Below are 18,321 nucleotides of genomic sequence, written 5' to 3' on the forward strand. Positions count from 1 at the left end.
TGAAGTGTGGCACAAAAGGGCCAATTAAAAAGTCAATTAATAAAGTAGCTGGGGAAAAAAAAAAAACACACACACACACACACAGGAGAAGGGCACAGAGCCAGCACTGGCGTTGTGGAGTTTCCATTTGAGTTGGTGAGCCGACAGGAGCTGCTGACTGCTGAGCCATGACGGTGTCATTGGTCTTAATAAGGAGCCCTGTGTGTGTGCGTGTTCCTGCACATTCCCCACGTCACATCAGGTGGCCTAATTGGTTTGCTTAACCTTCAGAGCACAATGAACAAGCTCTAATGACATCTTCTGATACCCAGAAGTCTAATAAAGCTCACATGAACCATAGGACGTCAGCCACCACACTAGTACATATCTAACATTTTCACTAAACTCACTTTTGGCACACCAATCAAACACGTCAAGAAAGAGATGTTAAAAAACAGGGGTGGGAGGAAAAAAGATTTGACGCATCACAATTCTCTCTTCAACGATTCTGAATATGCAGTAAAAACTAGGCTCAGAATTGATTCTGAGCACTTTCACGCACTAGAGACAGCCATATTAGAGTTGCTGCCAAGTACTCACACACACACAAAATCCCTGAACAAGTATCTAATATTACATTAAGTTCGGAAATGTTGAACCAAATTACAAGGACAATCACAGGCTTAATTTGCTCGATTTTACAGCACCTACAATGTGCGATTTCACCAGTACATCACAGTTTTCTCTTCCAAATGTTCTACAAAGACACCATTAATGCTGTCTGGAATGCAATTAGATAGTATATTAGATACGCGAAACTCACTCACTGACAGACGGCTGCTTTTTAAATGCTCACATGCACTTTGAGTATTCACTCTGAAGGGCACTCGTGGCACGAGGCTGTACGCATATTTATGTAGTGGTTCCATGAATGAAATTCATCTAAAAGTCAGTCATGTCTTAAAGGATTAAACAGACAGGACATCCGAAATGTCAAAACACATCTGTGCATTAGTGTGAATGTGATTTCCTGTATAGACTCCATTCACATATAATACTAATCAAACAGCAAAGATGCTCAGAAAGAGAGTAAAACCCCTCAATGCAGTGCAGCGAGTGTTCAGACGGATTTCGGAGAGTGTGCACGTCTCTTCACCTCCTCCAGTCATACTGCTGAATGAAGCCCTGCTACTCTGTGTTTCTGCCTCAGTGCTCACAGATCCTCCGCAGCAGCACTGCAGTCTCACACACCACCTGCACCTCCCTACAACTCACACACTCCACTAATGTCTGCCAGACCGACTCACAGCACACACACACACAGTCACATAAGGCTACCGAATGCAAAATAATGCATGCAACACTTCGCTTCCAACTAGTCAGACTGGAAAAATAACTGCTCAATTAAAGCTAAAATAAAGCATTTAAACAGTAAGATTTTGGAGAACACAAAAAATAATTCAGTAGTTAAATTAAAATGTTATATAGAAATAAAAATGCTTTAGAAATTCATCTAAACTTGTATAATGAATGTACTAGTTTGAACTTAATAGCTTTATATTTAAACTAGGGCTGTCAACGATTAAATTGCAATTAATCACATACAAAGAAATCACATACATTTGAGTTTGCCTAATGTGTGTGTGTACTGTGTGTAATTATTATTTATATATAAATACAAACATTCATGTATATATTTAAGAAATATTTACAAGTATATGTATTTATTATTTTTATACAATTTATATTTTATATAAAAAAAATATTTTGTACATATTTCTCTTAAATATCTACTTTAATTTGTGTGTATTTATACACATCATAATTACACACACATATATTAGACAAACTCAAACTTTTATTTTATATGCAATTAATCGGTTAAGAGCCCTAATTTAAACATCATATGTATGACTATCAGATGCTTGGGTTTAGGATAATATTGCACAATTTTTTGTTGCTAAATCTGAGCAAGCAAATCATCTTTTGTAGCAAGCTTTCAGACTCAAGGCTGTATCCTCACAGAACTCAACAAATATTTATTTCCTTCACACGACTCCAATCATACTAGTTCCTCTCTGTCCTTGATGTGATGTCCTTCAGATTTCTGCAGCCTCAGGCTATACCACTGATTAACGGAGAAGTCCACTTTCAGAACAACAATTTACAAAAAATTTACTCACCCCCTTATCATCCAAGATGTTCATGTTCTGTCTTCAATTGTGTAGAAACTACAGTTTTTGAGGAAAGCATTTCAGGATTTTTCTCCATATAATGGACACCCCGATTTTGAACGTCCAAAATGTAGTTTAAATGCAGCTTTAAAGGGCTCTAAACGATCCCAGCCGTGGAAGAAGGGTCTAATCTAGCGAAATAAAAATGTTTACTTTTTAAGCACAAAAGCTTGTGTAGCACAGGCTCTGGGATACGCGTCCATAACACTACTGAATCATGTTGAAAGGTCACGCGGAACGTAGGCGGAACTACTGACCCAGTGTTTAAAAAGCGAACGAACAAAGACTAAGGAAGTGCAAGTAAGTAACGCTGTTTACAAACAAAAAGGTACAACGATGTTGGACGATTCTGAAGTTGTAGGAGAAAATGAGATGAGTTTTTCGCCATACTCTACCTTTTTGAGGAGTACACAGACGATGAACTTAGACGTGATTCGTAGCGTCCTGAACACGCATCCCAGAGCCTGTGCTACACAAGCTTTTGTGCTTAAAAAGTATACAAATTTTTATCTTCCGAAAAAAAATGACCGCTTATTGCGCTAGATAAGACCCTTCTTCCTCAGCCGGGATCGGTTTAGAGCCCTTTAAAGCTGCATTTAAACTACATTTTGGACATTCAAAATCGGGACACCAATGAAGTCCATTATACAGAGAAAAATCCTGAAATGCTTTCCTCAAACACCATAATTTCTTAACGACTGAAGACAGACAGACATGAACATATTGGATGACAAAGTGGAGTTCTCCTTTAAAAGCAGACTACTGACCAAGAAAAATGAAGGTAAACCATAAAAATAAGCGTGACAAAAATAAACATGTTGGATAAAACCAAACATTTATATTAAAAAAAAAAAGGCAGAATGAATTGTTGGATGCAGGTGTCACTTGTAAGGTTTAAAAACCTTAGCCTGGTCATTTTCATGAGTTTCTTTCAATTCAACACCTGAAAAACGCAAAACTACTAGCACAAGCTACAAGCGACATCCGAGGAGAGAGACTAAACGGTTGAGAGCAGTCTGACACATACGAGGCCTCGACTCGGCCCGTTTGACAGGCGACCTTGAGCTTCCCTCTCTTTCTCCCTGAACACTTTTGACGTGTTTAGCCTCAGCTCATTCTCCGCTCCCTCCCTCTCTATCCAATTATCTGCCAAAATATCATCATTTATTCAACACACTTGAAAAGAAAGCAAAGAATCTGATGCAGCAATTCTGCAAGCCCTTTCAAAGTGCTCATCTATATGCACAGGGGGCTGAACACACACACACACGCAGGGCAACATAAACCTTGTTCAAGGAGAACTGCCTTTAAAGTTGCACTGTTCAGGGGATGTAACATCCTAAATCTACACATTGTCTGAGGGCAATGGTTGGAACGAGTTGAGAAACTGCAGAGGTAAAAACAACAAAGAACAACCTCAGAGCTCAATATAGGTCTGTCTGCAATTATAAAAATAGATACTTTAAGTGGATGCTCCTATTGAAAATCAAATTTCATACCTTAAAAGAAAGCGTGTAAAAAGATATTAAACTACACTACCCATAATTCTGTGAGGAGACTCACCGATAAGAGCTGTTGCCATAGAAACAGGGATTTCAGCAATCCCCTCAGCAGCATCTTAGAAGTTAGCTAGGTGAGGTTAACCCATGTTTGTTAGATGAATAGTTCACACAAAAATCAAACATTCTGGCATTATTTACCTTATAAACTTGTATGACTTTCTTCTTTAGAACACAAAGGGTACTAGAACTCTTTACTAGAACTTCACTAGAACACTGTTTTCACTTTAGAACACAAATTGACACTATTTTAATGTAATGACAATGGAAGGACAAACTTTAATGTGATCACACACAGTCATCATAAAACTTAAGTACAGCCTATGAGTTATTATGGGCTATTTTAATGGATATTTTTCAACATTTTGGAAGTTGACAGCCTCCATGCAGTTCTTTTGTATGGAAACAAGCAGCAGACAGATTTTGTACAGTCTTTCTATTATTGTGCTCCAAATAAATTTAATTTAGATTTAGAACAGCATGTGTGAGTAATTTAGCTTTCTATAGACATATTCTTTTAATGCAGGATGTTTTAGCACTAGAGCCTAAGAAACGATGAAGAAAAAAAAAAAAAAAAAGTTCAGTTATATCTGCAGTGCTTCATGGAATGGGTTACAAATGTAAACTAAATACTTTAAAACCAAAATACTTTTTGGCTCAAGGTTTTGGTTCAACTCTTCATAAAACACTTCAATATGAAGGAAATAAATGGAATAGCACCTGCACTACAGTTCACTACAGTACACTACTTTTATGGGTTTGCTTCAGCAAACACCGACAAAACGGTATTACTGTGAAATATTACTCAATTTATTGCTGTGATCAAAGTTGAATTTTCAGCATCATTACTCCAGTATTCAGTGTCACATTATCCTTCAGAAATCATCCTAATATGCTCATCTGCTGCCAAAAAACACTTATTATTAATGTTGAAAACAGTTTTTGCTGCTTAATATTTTTGTGGAAGCTGTCAGACTTTATTGTCAGGATTTTTATGAATGAACAAAGTTCAAAAGAACAGCACTTCTATGAAGTTATTAGTATTTATTTGCTTTTATAACATTGCAAATGTCTTTACTGCAACCTTTCATCAATTTATCACATCCTTATCAAGTATCCATTTCTTTATTTAAAAAAGAAAAACTCTCAAACTTTCGAACGGAAATGAAACAAATCATGCTTTCCTTGTGCTTTTTAGTCAACGAAGACCTGCTTTTGCCACACTGGCATGCTCACTAGGGAGGTCACAATACTAAATATAATATCGAACCGTTCGGTACGGCATCCACGGTTCAATATGCGCTTGTGAATTGCGGTTTTTCGGTTTTGCATTTAAATAACTTCCTTGTTTTATTTCTCTTGGAATTTGCTGTATGCGTGCCCGCGATTTAACGTGAAATGAGGAAGCGCTTCCCCGCTTATATCTGAAAAAGCAACACACGAGTTAAGAGTTATAAGAGTTATAAAAACAGAAGTTATTAAAAAAAACATTATAACTTTTTATTTAACATTATTTAACTTTTTTAATTCACAACATTAGTCGAGTGTTTGAAATAACCTCCTTATGTGATCTGATGTGGATTCTTATCGCAGAATGAGGCAGACAATAAATTCTATACTCATATTCTATGCATGTCGATTAGCTATAGCTTATGAAAATACATGAGATGGCTTGAAGAACAGAGATAAATGATATATTATTGCAGACGAGTGTTTATTGTCCTTAAATTTCCTCATTCAAAATGTTTAACGTTATAGCTTGTTTTTATTCAGTTACAGCAATAGCAATGCCTTTATCCATATTAGAGAAGCTGGAACAGAACGTCATCAATGATACTACTTTGACGCATATGTTGATTTTCTGCACGAGAGCCCCCTCTGGTGTCCAGTATGAATTAAAACCCATCCTATTTTGCGAAAAAAAAAAAAAAAAAAAAAAAAAACTCTAAAAATAATACCGAAATGAAAACCGTGGTTAAAAACCGAGGTACATATTGAACCGTGGACTAACTATGTTGTTGCGTCCCTAATGTTCACAAAAGTCAAGAAAATGAAGAGAGAACTCAGAATTAGTCATGACAACCTACTAAAAACTGGGAATGCTTCCTCTCACTACAGGTCAGAGATGTGCAGTTACAGGAGAGCAGAGGCTTATTTATGCAGTTCAGAAGAACCAATCTAGATTCTGACAGAAAGTAAACTTACTTCATGATGTATTTGGCTCTGTCTACCGTCTGAGCCTTGATCTTCACCAGGAGTGGATGATTGCCATACGTCTCATTCTTCCACTGCCCATAGAGACGATACCTAATTACACAACACAGATCCTTATGTAAAGTAATGAAAATACATATCATGTTCATCAAGGCATTCTGACAGCGTTTAGATATTTGTGTACGGGGGAATATCATTAGGGAATAGGCATGCAATATATAGTGAGGCAGTAAAAACATCATGTTATAAAACATGTGTTATATGACACACAACAATCATTGGATATAATGACTCCCATGATAAAACAGCCCATAATGTTACACATTTGACAGTTACCAACAGATACAATGGGCTGAAAGCATCCTTTAAAAATATCAAAACAAAAACCAGCCCAGAAACAGTGTGCTGAGATTTTTAACTCTTGTACCAGGTTATGAATTATTGTACACTGGCCTTGTACACAAAACACTGTGACGTAGAGTCCTACATGCAATCCTGTTTGGTAATCCCAAATCTGCAGTACTTAAAGGGACAGTTCACTCAAAAAAAAAAAAAAAAAAAAAAAAAAAAAAAAAAATCTATAATTTACTTTAAGTTTCTTTCTTCTACTGAACATATAAGAAAAGTATCGGCTAAAAAAAAAAAAATTATATATATATATATATATACACACACACACATACAGTGGGTACGGAAAGTATTCAGACCCCCTTAAATGTTTCACTTTTTGTTATATTGCAGCCATTTGCTAAACTCATTTAAGTTCATTTTTTTCCTCATTAATGTACACACAGCACCCCATATTGACAGAAAAACACAGAATTGTTGACATTTTTGCAAATTTATTGAAAAAGAAAAACTGAAATATCACATGGTCCTAAGTATTCAGAACCTTTGCTCAATATTTAGTAGAGGCACCCTTTTGATCTAATACAGCCATGAGTCTTTTTGGGAAAGATGCAACAAGTTTTTCACACCTGGATTTGGGGATCCTCTGCCATTCCTCCTTGCAGATCCTCTCCAGTTCTGTCAGGTTGGATGGTAAACGTTGGTGGACAGCCATTTTTAGGTCTCTCCAGAGATGCTCAATTGGGTTTAAGTCAGGGCTCTGGCTGGGCCATTCAAGAACAGTCACAGAGTTGTTGTGAAGCCACTCCTTCGTTATTTTAGCTGTGTGCTTAGGTTCATTGTCTTGTTGGAAGGTAAACCTTCGGCCCAGTCTGAGGTCCTGAGCACTCTGGAGAAGGTTTTCGTCCAGGATATCCCTGTACTTGGCCGCATTCATCTTTCCCTCGATTGCAACCAGTTGTTCTGTCCCTGCAGCTGAAAAACACCCCCACAGCATGATGCTGCCACCACCATGCTTCACTGTTGGGACTGTATTGGACAGGGGATGAGCAGTGCCTGGTTTTCTCCACACATACCGCTTAGAATTAAGGCCAAAAAGCTCTATCTTGGTCTCATCAAACCAGAGAATCTTATTTCTCACCAACTTGGAGTCCTTCAGGTGTTTTTTAGCAAACTCCATGTGGAGAGGCTTCCATCGGGCCACTCTGCCATAAAGCCCCGACTGGTGGAGGGCTGCAGTGATGGTTGACTTTCTACAACTTTCTCTCATCTCCGACTGCATCTCTAGAGCTCAGCCACAGTGATCTTTGGGTTCTTCTTTACCTCTCTCACCAAGGCTCTTCTCCCCCGATAGCTCAGTTTGCCCGGATGGCCAGCTCTAGGAAGGGTTCTGGTCGTCCCAAACGTCTTCCATTTAAGGATTTTGGAGGCCACTGTGCTCTTAGGAACCTTAAGTGCAGCAGAAATTTTTTGTAACCTTGGCCAGATCTGTGCCTTGCCACAATTCTGTCTCTGAGCTCTTCAGGCAGTTCCTTTGACCTCATGATTCTCATTTGCTCTGACATGCACTGTGAGCTGTAAGGTCTTATATAGACAGGTGTGTGGCTTTCCTAATCAAGTCCAGTCAGTATAATCAAACACAGTTGGACTCAAATGAAGGTGTAGAACCATCTCAAGGATGATCAGAAGAAATGGACAGTACCTGAGTTAAATATATGAGTGTCACAGCAAAGGGTCTGAATACTTAGGACCATGCGATATTTCAGTTTTTCTTTTTTAATAAATCTGCAAAAATGTCAACAATTCTGTGTTTTTCTGTCAATATGCGGTGCTGTGTGTACATTCATGAGGAAAAAAAAATGAACTTAAATGATTTTAGCAAATGGCTGCAATATAACAAAGAGTGAAAAATTTAAGGGGGTCTGAATACTTTCTGTACCCACTGTACATATATATATACACATACATACATACACACTATATCTAAATAAGTCGTCAGTCAATGGGAACAAAAAAAAAGTTCGGTTACCCATACTCTAAGTATCTTTTGTGTTCAGCAGAAGAAAGAAATTCATACAGGTTTGGAACAACATGAGGGCAAATGATGATAACTGCATTATATATTTTTGGGTGAACTATCCCTTTAACAGAACATGTCATCCAAAATACATTTGCATTCAAATAAATCTGCATCAGGTGTACAAAAATTGGAGGGCTCCTGTGTAGCACAGCATCTACACGTGTCAATCAAAGGACCGAGGCCACTTCATTTAAAAACTGTGAACCTCACAGCAAGCAGATTTTGTAAACAGATGTTGTACAAATGTAAGTTTTTTTTTTTTTTTTTTTTTTACATTTAGGTAGCAAGTTGTAACTTTTATTCCAAGTGACAAAGTACATTTATCACAGACATGGAAATAAGCCAACAGCCTTACCAATTAGGTCACTGGTCTGATGCAATTAGATAACCAATTTATTTTTGCTCATATAATTTCCTGTACACTTAGCAGAGCAGGAAGGCCTAACAGTTAATAAAGAAGCTCTGTGATGAACTGACAGTACCTGTACTGGTAGGGGAAGAGTTTAAAGAAGCCCCAGAGCTCCTCAGACATGCAGGCGTTGCACTCCATGAGCGAGAGAGAAGGTAACAGCACCTGATCAGCAATACTGAGAAAACAGCTCAGCAGACAGTCCTGCCAGAGACACACACATATCCATCACTTCATATACATCCAGAAAAACACAGCTGCACTGCTGCACACCAACTACACCAGCACACACACAATCAACGGTCTGCCATAGCCATCTGGATATAAAATGCTCCAATGGCTGGAAAAGGATTTATAGCTTTAAATCTAGACAACTCATTTGACCATTACAGGAGCATCCAGTAATCAAATACAATTACTTAGAATAAAATTAGTGGCTGTTCAATGCTAGTGTTAAATGCTAAAATGGTTACCAGATCATTTGTTTGGAAGAATCTATTAAGGGTTTAAAATGGGTGATAAAAATGTCAAATACACTTTACAGTCAGCACTGAGCTTCCAGAATTTAGCAAACAAAAAAGCCAAAAACCTGTGCTGTTCCTCATACAACTTTACACTCCCACTCAGGACTTTCCATGACTCACCATTTTGTCCTTGGTGTCTTGTCTGCTTTCACTTTGGTACTGAGAGAGAGGTAGAGAGAGACAGACAGTGATCAATAGTGGCTAACCGACAATAAAGTGAGACTACAGAACTCACACAGGTTACATTGAAACGAGCCGGAGAGTTAATACAGCCCTGATATAGACCTCATCAACCCTCTGGGACACACCATTACATTCTCTGCCCACCAAAACACACACAAGGACAATACTGTAATAAGACTGGAGAAAGTGCATCTATCTGGCAATCAAAGCAGAATCTACAGCAGTCAGAAGTGCTTGAATCATTTCTACATTTGTGTGAGCTAACAACACATACAACCATCATACAGCCACTGCAGAGTTAATATATGTGGATGTCTGATTTACTGCAATGATTGTTTAAAATATTATTCATCCATACATCATTCAAACTGATGTTGCGGCAGGATTGTTTTCATTAAAGGAGAAGTCCACTTCCAAAACAAAGATTCACATATAATGTACTCACCCCCTTGTCTTTCTTTCTTCAGTCGTAAAGAAATTATGTTTTTTGAGGAAAACATTTCAGCATTTTTCTCCATATAATGGACTGATATGGTGCCCCGATTTTGAACTTTCAAAATGCAGTTTAAATGCAGCTTCAAACGATCACAAATGCGGTTGTAAACGATACCACTTTTTAATGCCAAACGCTTGTCTTGCTCTGCCTGGACTGTTTTTGTTCCAGTTCATGTCAGTTAGGGTATGTCGGAAAACTCCCATCTCATGATCTCCCTCAACTTCAAAATCGCCCTGTATCAATGCTTTACCTTTTTTGTTAAGGGTGTTTGATCTTCTTTGCATGTTCACTTTGCAAAGACTGTGTCAGTACTTTTGTAGTGATGTAGGATGATTTTGAAAAGATTTTTGAAGTTCAGGGAGAAAATACGATTGTTTTATGTCGAGTATGACACATATGAGTTTTTCGACATACCCTAACTGTCTTGAGTCACAATACACAGAGTTCAGGGAGAGAAAGACAAGACGAGCGTTTGACATTAAAATGTATTTAAATTGTATTTTTTAAAATGAAAATAACCGTTCATTTTGCTAGATAAGACCCTTCTTTCTTGGCTGGGATCATTTACATTTACCGCATTTGAGATTTACTTTGAAGCTGCACTTAAACTGCATTTTGGAAGTTCAAAATCGGGGCAGCATATCAATCCAATATATGGAGAAAAATCCTGAAATGTTTTCCTCAGAAAACAATTTCTGTACGACTGAAGAAAGAAACATTATATGTGAGTCTTTGTTTTGGAAGTGGACTTCTCCTTTAACTAGTTTACCAAGTTGTTGTGTGGAGTAATATGGTTTTTATTAGGGTACTGATACAACTAGTGTATGTAAGCATACACTATCTCAAATATGTTTGCTCAAATGTATAATAGCAGCTGTATCAGCCAACTCTAGTGTCAGTCTTTACCTCTTTCATGAAACTCTTGCCCAGTCGTACAATCTTGGCAAAAAGGATGGGGTCATGGGACAGGTGAGGGCCCAGGTAGCAAAGCATGGTGAAGACGTCTCTGGAGAGATCTTCAAAGCTTTCGGCCGGCCGTGGTGCCTGTTTGCTCCGCAGAGGCGTCATCAAACCGCCTTTGGCACCTTTGGGGACTCCAGCCCTAAAAATACAGGACGTTCAAGGAATTCAACACACAGCTGTCTCTGCTGTCTGACTAGTGCTTTCTGTCCCAGCATTTCATGCCGACTGTGCCCTGATCGCCTTAAACTGTGTGTGTGTGTGTGTATAATATATATATATATATATTTATATATATTTATATTATATAATAATATATAATATAATATCATATAATATATATATAATATCATATAATATATATATAATATCATATAATATATATATAATATCATATAATATGTGTGTGTGTGTATAATATATATATATATATATATATATATATATATATATATATATGCACACACACATACACACACAACTGTATATATCGTATACACTATACTAATATGTGACCCTGGACCACAAAACCAGTCATAAGTAGCACAGGTAAATTTGTAGCAATAGCCAAAAAAAAAAACAACAACAACATTGTATGGGTCAAAATTATTAATTTATCTTTTATGGCAACGATCATTAGGATATTAAGTAAAGATCATGTTCCATGAAGAACATAAATTTCCTGCTGTAAATATATCAAAACTTAATTTCTGTTAATTTCTTAGTAATATGCATTTCTAAGAACTTCATTTGGACAACAATTTTCTCAATATTTAGATTTTTTTGCACCCTCAGATTCCAGATTTTTAAATAGTTGTATCTCGGCCAAATGTACAAGTCTAAATCTATGTATACATCTCGATTTCAAAAAACTGATCCTTATGACTGGTTTTATGGTCCAGGGTCGCATACAAATTAGTGTATTTATGGGTCATTCCACGAAAATGGGTGCTTTTTCCACTTGGAAACAAATAACATTTTTTCTTTTAAATATCCATGAAATGAAGACACCTTAAAATGACAAGAAATTGTATTGTGCAAGTAATGTAATTTCTTATTTTATGACTATTTTTCTACCTCATGTTTTGGTATTTTTGTCAACACTGTTACTGGATACTATAGTTTAATCATAAATCATATGCCACTGAATGATATAGCCATTAGCTTAATGAAAAACCGAGGGCAACCTTTAAAATGTTTGAATTTTACACAATCTTTAAAAACAGGGTCAAACCTAATCAATGTCACCCATGCCACCCACTTGTCAAAACCTGTTACTCTAAAAAGTAACAGGTTGACAGAAACATGTTTGATGATTTTGAACTAATTTGCTAATTGCTAGCTTATAGTCAAGTTCAAAAAAGCACATTGTACACTTTGAAAGGATTTTACTTGTAGATATTGATTATATTAAAATGTAAGAAATAATTGTTTAAATGTACAAAAATGCTAACAGGATTGACATTGCATGACGCCCTCCCTCCCTCAGTCAAGCCTGAAATCAAAAATAGTTTTAAGTGTTTGAATCCTGGTTGAGAGCTAATGTAACCTCCTTGAAGTGATGTCACTTAAAGGTACTATTATTTTACAAGGGTTTTTGATGAGGGTAACAGGGCTGACATGAAATCAGGGGACACCGATAAAATTATTTATATTTTATAGACAAAAACAAAAAATGCATACGTATGCCAAAAACATTGCTTAACCACGAGACTATATTTAGAACGATATGCAAATGTGAATTGATCCCATTTTGCCTTCATTTTGCAAATTAAAAGTCCTGCTGAAAAAGAAAAATCATAGCTAGGGACAGGCCCAAATTTAAATTCATTTAAGTTATTTAAAATAACTTTTAATTGACTTTTTAATCCAACATTGATTAAAGCATACATAGTATTGTTATGTTTTTAAATTGCACATTTATTTGTTATATTAAATTATGTCTGAATATTTCTAAGGGACGTAAAAGGCACAGATTCATGGAATAAGAACAAAACATTTTTCTTCTATGGTTTCCAAGCAACTGCCACTATAAATAAAGGGTAAGAAATGTGAAGACAGTAAGTCAGATATGGAGCTTTCAAGAAAAAAAAAAAAAAAGGCCTATTAGGAAATTATCATTATTTTGTGTGTGCGCGCGCGCCAGATTTAGCCTTCACACTTTTAAAAAACAAAAGCAAAATGTAGGGTGTTCTAGCTAAACAATAACCTAATATATTTTTGTGTACATTTATGTTTCAGAAGAAAGCTGGCTCCCTTGATTGATTGTACTTCAGTTTTGTTTTGATTTTTAAAATTGATTCACTTGAATGGAATACAGAAAAATGAAAAGTGTATTTTAAAAGTGTATTAAAAAAAAGGGCATCGACTGAGTGGATGACCATGGATATACATAAACCAACACTAAACAGCGGTACAGGCCTAAAACAGGACGCGCATCTGAACGCTGTACCTGCGGTAGAGCGGCTCCACGGTCAGGTGGAGCAGTTGGCACAGTGCGATGGCGATGGCCTTGTGGGAGGTGGCGTAGAAAGCTGGCATCTGATCCATGATGCTCTGAGCGTGCTGCCAGTCACCGATCCTCAGCAGCGCCTCCAGCAGCCCCAGCTTCTGGTTATCAGGAGGCTGACATGAGAGGAGAGACAGATTAGAGGAGCGGAGGACACACCTCCACATACGGCATCATTACATGCTCTTCTATTCATTATCTCTTCTGGTGAGCAGTCTGAGGGGATTCTTATCTTCAGAGACAGATGACACACACACACCATCTGTGTTGTTTCAAACAGCTTACAAGCCACACTAATGCAAAGCCACAACAACGCCTCTGAAATATGGATTTTCATATATTCAGTCAGAAGTGTGTGTGTGGGGGTGTGAGTTTAAATTAGGCTGCAACTAACAACTATTGTGATTACTTTGTGAATTTTCTTTATTCATCTGATATTCTCTCACTGAACCACAATGCACAGTAAAAGCACTCTGTCAAAGCACAAGATTAAACAAAACTATATGCACAAGGTATTCTTTGCCTTTAATGTAAACCTGCTTTGAAAGTCTTGTTCTACTTGCTTGCTTTCTTTCAAGTTCTGCAAAAGTGATGTCACTGACACAAGTTTTCCATGCCAGTTGTTCTGATTTCACTTCAAGTTAACATGCTTGAAATGGCAAATTGTTTTGGTCGAAACAGTTTTATTTAGTTACATTAAGTAAGACAGGAGGAGACGACAATCCTCCGATTCAGTGGGAATGAATATATGCTTTTTATTCAAATCAATTTGCTATTATTCAACACCACAGCAAATACACTACTGAACATACTCCTTTATTTATTAGCTAAATATTAACATTCAATTAAATCAATGGTCTGTAGTCTTATTATTTTGTTTATTTACATATGCACAATTAAAAGCAGTCATAGCTTAACAGCCTGCTATTATTTGCATGTATTTTTAATAAGAACTTGGTTCTGAAGTACTGGTACTTCTGAGACCCTTGGCCAAACAGATTTAAAAATGCTTTAGGGTGGCAACTGGATGTCATCCATTTTAATTTAGACTGTGCATTGAAAGATGAAGAGTTTTGAAAAGTCTCAAGGCTGCATTTATGTGCATAAAGTACATATGCTTCTAAATAACTAACGGAAGTGAGATTAATTATATTCTAATTATAAGCAAATATTATTAATGTCTAATTTGTCAGGATTTGTGTGCATACTGTATGCATATTCAGTCACTAAACACTAATGTAAATTAAACCATTAACTAAGTAAACAGCATGTCTAAACCGCAGCTTATCTCTGCATCTAGAAGTGCATTTTGCGAATCCGAGGCTGTCAGATGCAGAGTTCCTGAGTGCATGCTGAGTGTCTGTGCATGCGCTGCTGTAATCAAGCATCTGATCAGCCCCGCAAAAGCCATTTATGTAACGCTGACATTTACATGCATTTATACCATTACATCATAAAACTCTTCTGCGGTCTTCTGCAAGTGTTATTCTTGTAAACTACAACTAAGAAAATTCATTTAAAGTAAGCTGATATGAAATGTTAGATAAAAACCCTAATGAGAAGTGTTGCCTTAGTAACTACCTGAAATTAGTTACAGACCACATCTATGGCCTGCTGACAATTACTACAGGCAACCTTAGGAACAACCTTATATTATGAACAAATATAAAAACCCATTTACTTCCAATTAAAGCCTATCAGGCAGGCAAAGCCAAAAAGTGATGTTTGTATTTTTGTTCAAGCTCTTCTTCAGTGTGGGTTTGGAACTGCATGATTAATCTATGGATGAACTGTTCCTTTAATAGCGACACTGAACAGTCATTTTTCACATTTCTGTCTGGCGCTACTAGTGGTGCAGAATCAGTTTTAATTTATTGAATACACTACTAAAAAGGCAAGTTACCTTCTCATTCTTTTCCTCTTCCTTCTCCTTTTCTTTCTCCTTGTCCTCTGTTTTTTCTGAGGGGACGACCACCATGGTGAGTTTGCGGGCGATCTGCTTGGCCTCCAGGATCTCTCTCTTGTGCTCTTCCACAATGCTGGAATCCAGTGGGAGGAGCTGCGTAAAAACACATCATTTAATCAACCCATTTATTTTTAGGTTTAGTTTAAGTTGACTACAAAGCTGGGAATTTTAGTCTAGATTTAGTCAGCTAAAACGTTTAGTCACACTGCAAAAAGGTTTAAAATGATAGTCACAATTATCTTACTCCATCTAGTTTCCTGATTTGTTATATGTGACCCTGGACCACAAAACCAGTCATAAGTGTCAATTTTTCTAAATTGAGCTTTATACATCATCTGAAAGCTGAATAAATAAGCTTTCCATCAATGTATGGTTTGTTAGGATAGAACAATATTTGGCCGAGATACTATTTCAGTATATGGAATCTGAGGGTGCAAAAAAAAAAAAAAAATATTGAGAAAATCGCCTTTAAAGTTTTCCAAATTAAGTTCTTTTCAATGCATATTACTAATCAAATTAAGATTTGATATATTTACAGTAGGAAATTTACAAAATATCTTCATGGAACATGATCTTTACTTAATTTCCTAAAGATTTTTGGCATAAAAGAAAAATCTATAATTTTGACCCATACAATGTATTTTTGGCTATTGCTACAAATATACCCCAGCGACTTAAGACTGGTTTTGTGGTCCAGGGTCACATATTATCAGAAGTAAAAACATGGTCTCTACATTACGTAAACTGCTTAAATTCAAAAGCTTCACTCAAAAGCCAAAACACTCATTAATCTCAATAATTCCAAACTATATTCATGTCTTTCTATTAAAACAACAAGGCTTTGTACTAAGGCACAGAAGTTGTGTAGGTGCACTTTTTTTTTTTTTTTCAGCAACCTTAAAATCACAAACAGTTCATCAGCAAACAGTGCAAACAACCTTGTGAATATACACAGACTGGCTGTATTACACTTTCACTTGAGCAAAATATCTCAATGGAGAGGGGTAAACTTGCTCATGGTTGCCAGGTTGTGAAGACAAAGTAAAATAGGACAGAAACATGATGGGGGATTTAGGCTCTTGACATCTGGCAACCGCAACCATGCGTCTATTTTTTTCTGCTCTTTTTTGTTGACGAAAGTATACAAAGATCTGATGCACAGTTCTTTTTTTTATTTCGATACTGCACGTTGAGAAAAAAAAAAAAAAAAAAAAAAAAGGTTGTGAATAGTATTTTTTGTTAGTTTTCATTAATAAACACTACTGGTGGTCACTAATGGTTTTACCATTTCTATTGCAATTAATGGGTCATAATGACCAAAACCAGTCACTATTCAGTACAAATCCGAGCTTGAGAGCACCAAGAACACACACTCATTTGTCCAGGACTAATTACACTTGTCATGTGTAGCTTACTGAAGCATCCAACACACATTTAACCCTGGTATTAAAACACATACTGGGCATTTCTGTTGCAGATTTCGTAACTGCATTTTCGGCACTAAATGGCATTAACCCAAGCACGACATTAAGCTCCTATTATGCTCTGAGCTGCTCGATTATAAGCATGATGCTCCAGATGCATGTAGGCCACACTTCAACTGCAAATATTCAATCTCGTCCACGATGACGCACTTAATACCATGTGTAAATGGAGCGAAAGTGCACCTGTAACTCTAATAAGCAGAATTATATTTTTAACAACTTAAATGGATCGCATTTACTGCTTGTTCTGTTCAAAAGGAAGTAGTTATCTGACAATATTGACTGACAATACAGATTCACCTTTAGCCAACAAAAGGAAGTGCAGTATGAACAAGTTCAACAAGTTCTTTCTCTCAGAATGAAAAGGTGCATAACCTAAGCTGTCCAAAAAAATGAAAAATAGTTTAACATGGCTAAAATTAAGGGTTCAGAAGAATGATTCATTTACAAACTTTTCAGTTTACAAATCTTTTCATAAGACCTCAACATATGTTCAGAAGCCTATGCTGCCTGTATGTGCTTTTTTGACTCTCAAGTGACTGCTTTGCATTGTTTGAATCACCAAAGACCACGCTTTCAGCGAAAGATCTTTTATGTTCTACTGAAGAAAAAGTTTCACCTACATCTTGGATGACCTGCAAATTTTCATTTCTGGATGAACTCTCTCTTTAAATCTACTAAACATACTCAGCCAAGACTTTTGTTTATTGCAAAGTTCTATTAAGTCTTTTTGTTCTGCCCATTGCTATGGGAATCACTGTCAATCATCACACACAGCAGTAATTTACTCATGCATTTAAATGCAGTTATTCCCATTGCTGTTGTACTCTACGCGTTGCCGTTGGCAAGCTTAGCAACATGAAAAATTGAACTTATTCAAATTATGAAAGTTAAAGCCAGCAAAGAACGTTCTGCACTCTGGTCAACACTCCTGCTATAGTCAAGGAAGCTTACTACATGCTCTTAAATTGTGTTTACACTTTGCATTTTAAAGAATGGATTCATGACCGCTTACGTTTAAAAAAGCTGCCATTCTGAACAGATTGCTTCTGTATAGCGACTTACTTAAAAGTTCTTATCACCCACTGCATTAATGGGATCAGCAGACATGTCTGCTGATCAAACATAATTTGATCATCCTAACAGAAACCTTCACTGCCACTGCACTCACTCGAATGGAGTGTTTGAAAGCAGCTGCCAAATTGCTAGTCAGCACTACCAAGTACTGCAAAAAGTTCCAACATCGCCACCAGTGTTGGGGGTAAACGCATTACAAGTAATGCGAGTTACGTAATAATATTACTTTTTTCAAGCAACTAGTCTGAGTTAGTTACTTTTTTCCCCATTTATTGATTGACAAATCTCCTGTCAGGAAA

General features: G+C 36.7%; 1 protein-coding gene across 2 annotated transcripts in view; it reads right to left on the reverse strand.

Moving 5' to 3' along the window:
* The window catches only part of thoc2 (THO complex 2), a 96,669-nt gene that overhangs the window by 58,812 nt on the left and 19,536 nt on the right, over positions 1 to 18,321 (reverse strand). For both annotated transcript variants that reach the window (XM_051127672.1, XM_051127671.1), the window contains exons 10-15: positions 15,399 to 15,554; positions 13,439 to 13,611; positions 10,933 to 11,128; positions 9,468 to 9,506; positions 8,897 to 9,027; positions 5,978 to 6,079 (exon numbers count right to left, since the gene is read on the reverse strand). In XM_051127672.1, coding sequence (XP_050983629.1) covers positions 5,978 to 6,079; positions 8,897 to 9,027; positions 9,468 to 9,506; positions 10,933 to 11,128; positions 13,439 to 13,611; positions 15,399 to 15,554 — 797 coding nt within the window. The remainder of the gene's footprint in view (positions 1 to 5,977; positions 6,080 to 8,896; positions 9,028 to 9,467; positions 9,507 to 10,932; positions 11,129 to 13,438; positions 13,612 to 15,398; positions 15,555 to 18,321) is intronic.

Source organism: Labeo rohita, chromosome 14 (assembly GCF_022985175.1).
Source record: "Labeo rohita strain BAU-BD-2019 chromosome 14, IGBB_LRoh.1.0, whole genome shotgun sequence".
In the NCBI taxonomy this organism is placed as follows: domain Eukaryota; kingdom Metazoa; phylum Chordata; class Actinopteri; order Cypriniformes; family Cyprinidae; genus Labeo; species Labeo rohita.